Source organism: Eurosta solidaginis, chromosome 5, assembly GCF_040869045.1.
Source record: "Eurosta solidaginis isolate ZX-2024a chromosome 5, ASM4086904v1, whole genome shotgun sequence".
Classification (NCBI taxonomy): Eukaryota; Metazoa; Arthropoda; class Insecta; order Diptera; family Tephritidae; genus Eurosta; species Eurosta solidaginis.
The window spans coordinates 108,093,246-108,106,646 of record NC_090323.1 but is presented as its reverse complement, the minus strand read 5'-3'; the positions used below and the strand labels follow the sequence as shown (position 1 = coordinate 108,106,646).

At 36.0% G+C, this 13,401-nt stretch overlaps 1 protein-coding gene across 6 annotated transcripts in view; it reads left to right on the top strand.

Annotated features, from left to right (window-relative positions):
- The window catches only part of Ltn1 (E3 ubiquitin-protein ligase listerin), a 1,386,601-nt gene that overhangs the window by 575,229 nt on the left and 797,971 nt on the right, over nt 1–13,401 (top strand). For all 6 annotated transcript variants that reach the window (XR_010953911.1, XM_067791508.1, XM_067791509.1 and 3 more), the window contains exon 11: nt 8,095–8,363. Coding sequence is in view for 5 of the 6 variants with exons in the window: in XM_067791508.1 (XP_067647609.1) it covers nt 8,095–8,363 (269 nt within the window). In the remaining variant the exon portion in view is untranslated. The remainder of the gene's footprint in view (nt 1–8,094; nt 8,364–13,401) is intronic.

Sequence of the window (13,401 nt, the reverse complement as noted above, 5' to 3'; positions counted from 1 at the left end):
TAGCAAAAAGTGTTGTATGCACAGTTTATAGCAAATTTTATTACCTTTTAAAAGCTTCAAACCGTTTTGGAATTACTCAATTCGTTCTTAAGATATATATTGTGGCGAATATTAACAACAGCAGTGACTTGTATGCACATCAATAATTCAATCATTATTTCTACACATATGTACGTATACGCAGCGGAGAAGCAAATCACAAACACATGCAGATATCTTATCTGACATGCTCCCAAAAGTATCCAATTATAATTGTGGAAGCGTCGCTCACAAATACACGCGCATATGAGAGCTATACACGTGCATCTGTAGTTATAAATTATATAGCAGTAACTAAGTAAATTCTGGAAGCGCCTAGAAGATGCAACGAGGAAATCACAGAGTATAAAAGGCCGCAATAGTAGAGGCGCGACAATCAGTTTCATTTAAGCTATCAATCAGTTTTCATTTAAGACGCTATCTGGCGAGCAATAGTAGTGTTATTGTGAAGAACTTTAATAAAGGCCATTTTCATTATTGAATAGTGTTATCTATTCAACAGTTTAGTGATTCGAACTTAGCAGAAGGTTGCAAATAAGAGGATTTGCAATAAAATCGTTCCAGTTGGTGCCAGAAGAGGAATTTTTGAATAAATTCCGAAGATTGGGAATACTACTTGGACATGGCAAAGATGAGTGAATTGAGGATCAAGCAACTGAAAAGGAGTTGGAGAATCGTGGATTGAATACAACCGGCAATAAGATCGAACTTCAAGCACGGCTACGAGAGGTAATGGAGGCGCAAGGAATTGATGTGGACGAGTGTGTCTTTTATCCTGATGGGGACGAGACAACAACTAAAATTGAAGAGAAAAAGGAACATCGCAGACAGTTACGAGCACAGACTTGAACATGATTTTGGCTGCAATATCTGCAACATCGACAGTAACATCAATGTCGTCGCAAATGTCAGAACTGTCGTCAGAAATAACATCGAAGATTGGAGCACAAGAAACGCGTATGTCAGAAATGTCGACACAGATTGCGTCCAAGATGGAAACTCAGCTGGAATCGCAGGAGAACCGTATAACAGCGAAGATTGAAGCACAAGAGGCACGAATATCCGAAATGTCGGCGCAAATTTCAGCACAGATATCAACGCAGATATCTGCTCAACTGGAAGAGCAAGAAGGACGTATTTCCTTGAAGTTGGAAGCGCAAGATACAAAAATTTTACAGTTTGAGGAAAAAATCGAGGCCAAGGTGGATGCTTTAAGAGGACGTATCGAGCAGTTGCAACTAAATCGCCCAGCAGTTTCAGCGAGTAATCCAAAGGTAAAAACACCATCCTTTGACGGTTCTGTTCCTTCCCAGGTCTTTAAGCTACAATTTGAGAAGACCGCAACAGTGAACAACTGGAATGCTGAAGATAAAGTTGCTGCACTCTTCGTAGCATTGAAAGGACCAGCTGCCGAAATCTTACAGACTATTCCAGAGTACGAACGGAACAGTTATGACGCATTGATGGCTGCTGTAGAACGACGGTACGGAAGCTAACACAGGAAACAGGTGTGTCAAATAGAATTGCAAAACCGTTACCAAACAGCTAATGAGACTTTGCAAGAGTTTGTTTCGGATGTTGAAAGGTTGGCTCTTTTGGCAAATGAGGACGCACCCGTAGAGTACACCGAGAGGGTAAAAATCCAGAGCTTCATAAATGGCATACGAGATGTGGAAACGAGCTATATATGCGAATCCAAAGCCAACATTCGCAGAAACGGTATCACATGCTCTGATTCAGGACACAGCGTCGCTTCTGTGTAAGCGAGTTTTCAAAGCACGCCGTGTGGAAGTAGAAAGACCAGACTGGGTAGACACAATTTTGGAAGCATTAAAAGGAACGCAGCACAAAAACGATGGTGGCGTCAAATGCTTTAAATGTGGAAAGCCAGGGCACATTGCACGTTATTGCAGTACCAATCCTAACAGTTCCAGCAATGTGGGTGGCCGTAAACGTACAGCTGGAGGAGATAAGCAAGAGCGAGTCAGATGTAAAGATCGAAAACTTGCCCCAGATATTGAATGTCCTGTGATATCTGTGTCTCAAATTGTAAGGAAATCAAGCAGTCTTACCGTCAGAGGTAATGTGGATGGCAAAGAACATGCACTGACTGTAGACACGGGGCATCTCATTCCTTGATCCGATCTGATTTGGTCAACAGGAGATTAAAGCCATTACCTGGATCAAGGTTGCGTACGGTCATTGGGAAGTATAACCAAGTCCAGGGAGAAGTGATATGTGAAGTCTTAATTGGAAAGGTCATAGTTCTACACAAATTCGTTGTGGCGGAGATCGTTGATGAAGTCATATTGGGAGTGGACTTCTTGGTTGACCATGACATCAAGATCGATATGCAGAGAAGGGTGATGCGTTATGAGAACCAGGATGTGCCACTTAACTTCAGTTTGGAAAAAGGGCTCAGCAGTTATCGAGTAATGGTGGAGAAGAGTCGACAAGGACCACGAAAGTCAAAGGTAAAGGTTGATGGAACGAATGGGCCCAACAAAACAAAATCGAAGGTACCTGCGGGAAGAACACTGACATTGACAAACCCTATTGGACGCACTAAAACGACTGAACGAATTTTCCAGAAAGAATGCAAGGGTAGTTTCAAGCCAGCGCGCACTACTGTTGTGAAACGTCAAGACAATACTGATGATGCAAAGTCAATCCGTCAAGATCAAGCTCTGCGAAGTAGTTCTTCATTGGCCAAACAACAGAGTGCGAGGGAACGATCCAGGATAATGAGTAGTAAGATGAAACGCAGGTACGATAAGAACAATAATTCGGAAGGTTTCTTGGAGGGAGATTTGGTACTGCTATACAACCCTCACCGGCAGAAAGCTGTTCCATCCAAATTTCGGTGCAGTTGGGAAGGCCCGTACAAAGTTGTGAAGAAGATCAGTGACACCGTCTACCGCATACAAACCATTGGGAAACCACGAAGTAGAAGAGTGGTACATTTGGAGATGCTAGCAGCGTTTAGATCGACAGATTTGTCTGATTGGGACGACCAGAATTAGATGGAGGGCAGTGTGGCGAATATTAGCAACACTAAGGGAAACTATCATCTCTAAGCCGATGCTAAGCAGTGACTTGTATGCACATCAATAATTCAATCATTATGTCTACACATCATCAGTGTTCGATCGATCGTGTAAGCTGCAGGTTCGCCGTGCTCGCTCGCTCCGATATTTATTTTTTCTACTCTGTGTACGGACTAAAAACCAAAAAAAAAATTACTAAACGAGGAATTGCATTTATTGAAGAAGACAATATGTCTTCATCTAAAACAATTAAATTTAATAATTCATCAGGCAAAAGTGGTGCATCATGGCACAATTTTTATGCCCCCCTTCAAATGTTAAACGATGATGATAGTGACGATATCGCTGTTGAACCAATAGAAATTGTCAAAAAATCAATTTCACTAATAAAAGTGCTAACTCAAAACAGAAATTAAGTTATAAAATATCTTGTGATAAAAACGTTAAACACTTTCTTGTGAAAAAGATTTCGATTGTTATTAAATTGGTTTGTGAAGACAAACAAACGTTTGACGCAACTATAACTGTTCTCATGGAAAATTACTTGCAATTCTTCATTCATGATATGAAACAAGATCGACTTTTCAAGGTCGTAATTCGTGGGCTAGAAGGTGTAAATGCCGACGAAGTAAAAAGTGAGCTAATAACGCGCGGTCTCAAGTGCGTTGAAGTAAAATTAGTGACAAAACTTATAACAACTACACCACTACTCTCTACATTGTTGGTTTCGAGAATGGGAGTATACAGTTACGTGAGTTACGCTCAAACATAAAGTCTTTGTTTCGTACGATTATTAACTGGAATTATCAAAGAAAACTAAAAAACAAACCTGTGCAATGTCATAATTGTCAAATGTTCGGTCATGGCGAAAAAAATTGTCATGTGGGAGCAAGCTGCTCAAACTGTCCCGGAAAACACAAAACAAGTGAGTGCATAGCTCCAAATAAACTGCGCTGCGCAAACTGCAGTGGTGAGCATAAGTCAACTGACCCACGCTGTTCAAACCGTGAAGCTTTTTTACGTATAAGAGAATCTATCAACATGAGAAACCAGCGAAACTCTTCAAAAAAAATGAACATACAACCTAAGTCGTTTAACTACAACTCTTCTTCATTTCCTTCATTACACAATACTTCGAGAGTACTTTCACCAACTCTGCCTCCCAGCCCTGCCTGGCAACACAGCAGTTCACATAACAAAAATCATCAAAATAATGAGTTATTCACAGAAAGTGAAATAACCCAGTTAACGTTAGATATTTTAATGAAATTAAAAGAATGTAAAACCAAAATAGATCAGTTCAATGTTATCACGCAACTTGCAATTAAATATTTATATCAAAATAACTCATAACGGGTGATTGTACACTAAAACTAACTATGTATAACTCTCGTAGTATCCTAAATAAAAAAAAATGAATTATTCATTATCTAGAAACCAACAAAACAGATATATGCCTGCTATGGGAAACATGGCTAAATAATAAATTAAAGTTATCTCACTCAGACTACTTTGTCATAAGAAAATATCGCTTACATAGAAATGGTGGTGGTGTGGCTATGCTCATCCGAAAATCGATTCAATTTAGTATTATCCCAAGCATTGTAACAGAAGTAATTGAAAATATTGGTATTGAATTGTGTTCCAAAAATGGTACAAAAATAAAATTGTTTAGTATTTATTTCCCAGGTGGGTCACTTTCTAATGGCATCCAAAGTAAGTTTAAAGCAGACTTGAGAAAACTTTTTAATCAAAACTGCAAATTCGCTCTATGTGGTGATTTTAACAGCAGGCACAGGATATGGGGCTGCTTGCGTGCAAATTCGTGGGGAAATATTTTACAAGAGGTCTCTACCTTGTATCCAGTATCAATGTCACATTCCCAAACTCCTACTTACATTCCCCCTGCTGCCAGGAGTAGACCTTCTACAATTGATCTCATTTTATCAAATATACCTGAATTCATTTCTCAACCAATCGCAGTAAACGCGCTTAGCTCCGATCACCTGCCAGTCGAGTTTAAAAAGAAACTCGATATTTCATTTAATCAGCCCCTACTCTTTGACTACAAGCGTGCCAATTGGTACAGAACCAGTTTCTAAAACGGGAATTCAATAACATGTCTATAGACATAAGTGAAGCAAATTAGTGTAGATAAAGGAATTGAGCTCTTTACAGGTAAGATTTTGGACGCTGTGAGACTCTCTGTTCCTAGTAGCCTATGATAAATATCATTCCAAATTACCTGCATCCATTTTGAACATAATACAATTAAGAAACTCATATCGCAGAGAATGGGTACGATATCGACAACAAACAGACTACGAGTTGTTGAAATACTACTATGCTCTGATTAAGATTGAGATTTTTAGGTTTAGGAACGAAAAATGGAACAACAGACTAAGCTCCCTTGAAGAAAGGTCAAAGCCCTTCTGGAATATAACCAAAATACTGAAAAAGAAAAATGACGTTATTCCTCCCATTGTATCAAACAACATTACATTATATACAAATGAAGAAAAGGCAGAATTTTTTTCTGAAAATTTTCTGGAATATCACATGGTGTCCGAAAACCTTGGTTGTCCTTCCCACACCACCAGAGTTAACACCTTTGTGGATCAATTTAATACTCAGGTAGTTGAATCACCTCAATATTTCTATGTCACACAGAATAGCGTATCTACTACTATTTCTTTTCTAAATTCCAAGATAGCTTCTGGCTTAGATGAAGTCAACAATAGTATGTTGAAATTTCTCCCAGAAAATGCCATTGCATATCTAACCTTTATCTTTAACTGTTGTCTTAAACTCCAATATTTTCCTGACACTTGGAAAGTAGCCACCATCATTCCAATACATAAAAAAGGTAAGTCAAATAATCTTAAGTCGAGTTATCGCCCCATAAGTCTACTCAGCAGTCTTGGCAAAGTACTCGAGAAGATATTAAAATAAAAAATCTGGGAATTTTTAGAAACCACTGACATCATCCCTCATGAACAGTTTGGATTTCGTAAATTTCATTCCACTGCTCATGCCATCAAACGACTCTGCAATGATGTAAAAAATGAATTTGGCAAAGGGAAGTCAACATTCTCGTCTTACTAGATATTGAGAAAGCATTTGACTCAGTATGGCATAGTGGTCTAATTTACAAACTTATAAATTTTCGGTTTCCGCATCATTTAATTAAGATTATTCAGAATTACCTAACCAATCGTTATTTCTGCGTATAAATTGGAGATACCTTCTCAGATCTCGTATAACTAACAGCAGGGGTACGTCAGGGCTCAGTGCTCGGCCCCTTCTGTATATTATCTTCTGTTCTGATATAGAAAAAGTTAGCAGTTGCAAATATTCTTTTTACGCAGACGATGTTGCTGTGTGGTCTTCGCACAAATTCGGTCAGCAAACGACGATCGAATTACAATGTGCCTTAGATATATTAGCTGACTATTTCTTCACATGGAAAATTAAAATTAACCCTGGAAAAACACAAGCAATCTTTTTCTCGAGAAAAAGAAAACCTTGTTATCTTCCAATTTCAACTCTCCAAGTAAATAATTTCGGGGGCACCTGGTCCGACAAAGTCAAACATTTAGGCGTAACGCTTGATATTAAACTAGTTTTCAAAGATCATATTCAGAGTGTTTTGCAGAAAATTGATTTAGGAATTAAAATGTTATATCCTCTAATAAATAGGAAATCAAAACTTAGCAATCCCAACAAAGTTATAATAGCGAAAGTAATTTTCCAATCTATGATGTTATATGGATGTCGCATTTGGGGAATCTGTGCTAAAACCCACATAATGAAATTACAAATGCGTCAAAATAAAATTTTAAAAAAGATGCTTAATTTACCATGGCACCACTCCACAAAACGCCTCCATATTGATAAAAAATTTGAACTGGTTTCGGGCCAAATACTTAAGATTATTGAAAAATTCAATAGACACGGTCAATATTCAAATAATCCCCTTATAAACTCATTAGCTGATAGCTTAAATTAATAATTAATTTAGGTGATTCATACAAATATACCTATAATAATAAATATGTAAATAAGTATATACAGGTTTTTTGTAAATACTTTTCCTTTAAACATAACTTTTTATTCATTTCCAAACTTATAAATATGTAATCGCAATGTTATAGTTGTAAAGTTCATTGAAACTGTATCTCTTAAGAAAATATGTGATAACTCTGTAGTTTTAAATATCTTACTTAATAAAATAAATTGAGTTGAAAACACATACACATACGTACGTACACGCAGCGGAGAAGCAACGCACAAACAAATGCAGATATCTTATCTGAGATGCTCCCAAAAGTATGCAATTATAATTGTGGAAGTGACGCTCACAAATACACTCGCATATGAGAGCTATACACGTGCATCTGTAGTTATAAATTATATAGCAGTAACTAAGTAAATTCTGGAAGCGCCTAGAAGATACAACGAGGAAATCACAGAGTATAAAACGCCGCAACAGTAGAGGCGCGACAATCGGTTTCATTTAAGCTATCAATCGTTTAAGACGCTATCTGGCGAGCAATAGTAGTGTTATTGTGAAGAACTTTAATAAAGGCCATTTTGCACTATTGAATAGTGGAGTTATTTATTCAACAGTTTAGTGATTCCAACTTAGCAGAAGGTTGCAAATAAGAGGATTTGCAATAAAATCGTTACAATATGATTAAGTGGACCCAATTTTTTTTTTGTTGTTTTGGAAAAAATCGTTATTCGTAAATATCTCAAAAACGTTATCATAGAATTAAAAATAACCTTGATTTTCGAAATTCATAATGCCGTCTCTGGTGCAGAAAATAAAATTGGAATTTGTGATCCAGTGTTATTAGAGGCTCTTATTTTTTGATATCTATTCTGGCATCGAAACAAAAAGTTTTAGAGCGGTTCTGATGTAAACCAAACATTTTTTTAAACATCTTACAATACGTTTGTTTATATGTATATATGACTCATAAGTAATTTTGATTTCCCAATCTAGTTTTGTAAATCTTCTTCATGCATAACTCCGGAAAACGTTTTTGTTCTTTTGATGAAAAACTTCTCCAATTCAAACATCACTGTTCAAAGAACGTGCTTCTACGTGTTGAATGAGCTAACGCACCTCTACGTTGTCGACGACACTGATAACCTTACCAAAATAAATAGCACTCCACAACTAAATGTAAAATGTAAACACCATATACAACTTTTCGAAGATTTCTTAATGGCATACGATCCTTTTATTGAACAGCATGTATCACAATTCAGGTATGCAATTATACTTATACCCATGATAAAAACACCTACAAGATATAACCGTTTCTGACATTATTGACGCCGTTCCGCAAATAAAAACATTTCAAATATCTCAATTGCATTATATTACTTCTCAAACAAAAACAAATTTGAATATTTCAGTTTGTTTATTTTTAAACTTTCTTTTGTTCGGAGATTGATTTTTAATTATTAAATTGCGCAAAAACATCAAAAAAAATCATGGCCGACCACAAAAGAAAACGGTCATACTTCGTAGGCGTTTTTATCATGCTTCCACCTATTTATGTAAGACTCCTGTATTGCTACATATAACAATATGCTCGCAATAAGTTTTGAAACCATAATCAAAGGAAGACAGCCTACAAAATTTTTAAGATTGTTGAAGTATAAGAAAAAATTTAAATTTCTTTACCGAAAACGAAAACAAAAACATTTTAATATATCGGCATTCTGATGTCCATCCTTACTAGCAATATCGAAATATGTAACCTGCAAGGTTAGGTTGAACTGACCTGTCAATAAAGACCTCACATAAACTGAATGTGTCCGCAGTGATGACCAAACAAAGCACCCCAATCATGTACCAGGTTTTATGTTATGGAATAACTCCGTCCTCTTGGCAAATACTAAAAGTTTTCTAGGACGTAGCTTAAATGCTGCTTCGAGATCTGGAAACTCTCCCACCCCTATAACCTGGAGCCTTGCCCTGGCGAGCGCAGGTCACGAACACAGAAAGTGCTCAACCGTTTTTCCTGAAGCTCGCACTTGCTACGTCTGCTGTTACTGACGAGTTCCAACTTACAACATGCTTATCATGCGACGCCAGAAGGCAGTGTCCTGCAGCTCCTGTCTTCTTTTATTTTCTCCCAAACGGATCGGGACGTCTATTGTCGTTTCAGCGAGAGCGAGTTTTGCACCATCGTTTATTAACTCATCGGCCTTTTCGTTACCTTCTATCCCTTTATGACTGGGAACCCAGTATGGATGTTATGTCCGGTCTGAGCGAAGTTTTTGCAATGCTTCTTTGCATTCCAGAACACTTCTTGATAAAGTGCTGTTTGTGGTTATTGCCTTAATCGTCGCCTGAAAATATATATATTGACGCGACTGAAGCTTAGCACGCTTCCTCCAGAATTTCTGCTGTTTTCTTCACGGCTACAATTTGCGCCTAAAAGTCGCTGCAGTATTCTGGCAACTCGGTCGATGCAGTAAACAGCAGACCCGACACTTCCATTAATTCGGAACCATCCGTATACATACATATGGGGTATTCCATCCCATTTCGACCAATTTTGAACCCGACCCCTTTAGAATTGGCTGAAAGTTTTTCTTCTTTTTCTAGCTTACGAAAGACGTTTTTCAGAAGTTTTTAAAATTTTTTCATCCAACTCAAAAAAAGTTAGGAATTTAAAAAAAACACCGTTTTTGTTTTCAAAATGCTATAACTTTTGTTTTACAAAATTTGTTTTTAAATGTACTTTTCGGAAAAAATTCAAAAAATGTTTAAAGTTTTTTTTTGTAATTTTTCAGTTTTTCGAGATTTTTCGAAATATTTTTTTTTTCAAAATATTTAAAACTTATTTTGAGTTAGGAACCGGTGTTTTTTTCAAAATGCTATAACCTTTTCAAAAATCGACCGTTTGGGATAATTTTTTTTAAATATGTTTTTAAATGTACTTTTCGGAAAAAATACAAAAAAAATTTAGTTTTTTTTTCAATTAAATAAAAAAAAAAAAACAAAAAATGCTCGGCCCACTCCGGGATTAGTGGGGATGATTGCAGAATTGATTGAAGTTTTTTATGAGAAAAAAAGGGCGAAATTCGAAAAATCTCGAAAAACTGAAAAGTTACAAACAAAAAAACGTTAAAAATTTTTTTGAATTTTTTCCGAAAAATACATTTAAAAACAAATTTAAAAAAAAAGATCCAAAACGGTCAATTTTTGAAAAATTTATAGCATTTTGAAAACAAAAACGGTGTTTTTTTAAAAATTCATAACTTTTTTTGAGTTGGATGAAAAAATTTGAAAAACTTCTGAAAAACGTCTTTCGTAAGCTAGAAAAAGAAGAAAAACTTTCAGCCAATTCTAAAGGGGTCGGGTTCAAAATTGGTTGAAATGGGATGGAATACCCCATATATATTTATTTCATTAGTTTTTATTCGCCGGATTGAGGTCAGATGATTTGGAAAATAAAACACAGATGTTTTAAATTTTTTACCAATATATTTCGGTTATGCACGATAACCGTCCTCAGGGTGAACTATAAACAAACAAAACACAAAATAAAATATAATTTACATCAAACAACAATCAACAATTATTAACAAAACTTCTTAAACATTAAAAAAATACATTTTTGACACGCCTTTCCCTTTCTACGTGGAGTTGTTAACTATTTATTTGTTAGTAGATGCGATGCGCGGTGTTTGATGTAAATTATATGTTATTTTGTGTTCTGTTTGTTTATAGTTCACCCTGAGGACGGTTATCGTGCATAACCGAAATATATTGGTAAAAAATTTAAAACATCTGTGTTTTATTTTCCAAATCATCAGACCTCAAGCCGGCAAATAAAAACTTTTGAAATAGAAAGGTCGCCAAACTAATATTTATCTATTTATTTATTTAATTCATTCAGTCTAAAAGTACATGCTTTCTTACCCACTAGTTAAAACTAGAAAACAATTCAAGCTTAAACTTATATAAGCTGTTATTAAAATTAAGAACACTACTGAATCCATTTGCTAGATGTATAGTCCTAGTTATAGGTTCATTCATAGCATAATTCGTTTTATGAGTTATTTCGATTAATACTCTATTATGCCGAAGATCACGCAGTGGATATATGGAATGAACAAATTAGATAAATCAAGATACAAATTCTTCTATCCTGCAAAGCCTGAAGACCAAGCAATTTGCGCGTGCTGGTATACGATGGGAGACGACCGTCTGGCCAGTGAAGGATACGTAAAGCAATTTTCGTAAAAATTTTTTTAACTCTCGCAATTTAATTAGATTTAGATTCATAGAAATTATTGAGCAATATTCAAGACGACTTCTGACCAAGGACATATAAAGTGCCTTCAACATCATAGGACCCTTAAAGTCACTGGTGTTACGTCTAATGAACCCAACCATTGCAAAGGAATTTGAAACAATGAAGCCAATGTGACTAGAAAATGAGAGTTTGGAGTAAAAAATTACACCCAAATCTTTAATCTCTTGACAACGATTAAGAAATTTAGCATTTAGTTTGTAGATAAAATATGTCGCAGTTGTGTTTTTGGAAGAAGACACAACACAGCATTTGTTTTCATTTAAATATAAATTATTGGCTCACCATCCGGAAAAAGAGTCCAGTTCAGATTGCAAGTTAGTGCAGTCAGAGCTATTATGGGCCGTTAAAAATAGTTTGACATCGTCTTCAAACATCAAACATTTTGCCACTATAGCCTTGCCTATGTAATCGAGCAATTAACGTTGAAGTTCATGGTCGAATATTTTTACCAGAGTACTATGTTTAACAATCGGTCTGTAGTTGCAAATGTCATTGCGGTTACCAGACCTTAATATGGGTTTTATGGAGCATAATGTCCACGAGTCCAAAAAAAAAAAATCCGCTGTTCAAGCAATTTTGAAAGAGAAGAGTTAAGGGTTCTGATTTTCACTACTTGTCAATTTAGATATTGACAGAACGTCATCTGCGGTAACAACGAATTAGAAATTTGGCATTGGTACCCAAAATGAAACATAGGATTAGGTGAAGAGGTAAACTTTGAGAAAATTTGTTTGAATAATTTAGCGGACAAGTTTCAGGCATTCTATGGATTACTGGGCAATTCGCCATCATACCCCATGGTCGTTGGAAAGCCATTGGTTTTTATTTTGGAATTAATAATCCACCAGAAGCTAGACGGATTTGACTTTAATTTTGATTAGAGGTTAAGCATATATTGCTTAAATAGAGACTTATTAAGGCAATCGAATTGCTTTTTAAGTCTTATATACATAGGTAAGCCGATCAATTTCTTCACAGCTCTTCCTATGTGTTATATAAGTTTTATTTTTTCTACTTTTACGATTTTTTAGTTTTAGATTAAATCAGGGTGGCCTATTCATTAAGACCTTACGTTAAAAGCCTCCGGTACAGTGTTATAAAGCCATAGGCAATAAAGCCATATGGCCTTATATCTCAATGAAACGAGAAATTAAACCATATGGCTTTATTGCATACACCCAAGTGCAATATCACCATAATCGTTGAGGGACCAAAGTGGAAATAACGCCATAACGAGCTGATATTACCTTATAACTCTTATGTTTATTGTTATGTTAGCCGATCCAACACCGGCTGCGTCATGCACAGTAATGCTGCGTAGAACACCTTTCTGCATAGGCGGCCTTCGGCCTATGATCCATGCAAACATTTCAAACTTTGTCAACCATGTTACCAACAACTAAAAGAAAGTGCTGAGAAAAAAGGAACACAAACATTGTGCCCAATTTGTCGTGCCATTATCAAGAATGCCACATTTATATATTGTTAATTATTAAAACTGAACTAAACTTTATAAATTGCAAATAAAAGAAATGAATTATTTCAAAAAAAATTTTAATGTGAAATAACACCATAATGGCTTTATTTCACTCCTTACATGGAAATAAAACCATATGGCCTTATTTCACACTCCATTAAGAGATAAGACCATATGGCTTTATTGCCTATGGCTTTATAACACTGCACCAAAGCCTCCTCCTCAAAATTTCGTAGGAGGCCTCCGGGTTTCCGGAGAAGTTAAGGAAGGTCCAATCGGTAGTTAAGAAGAACTCGTTTATCGCCACACGATCGGCCTTGAAATAATTATATTCCAAGGTTGATTCGGCTGGCTTTTAAAAAAATCAAAATTTATAGCCAAAGTGTTATGGTGAAAACTATTTTCCAACATTGGAAATGGACATCCAAGGCATGCTATTTTTAAATCAGCAGATCCAAAAACTAGATCTAAGAACCTACCATTTTTAGTTGCT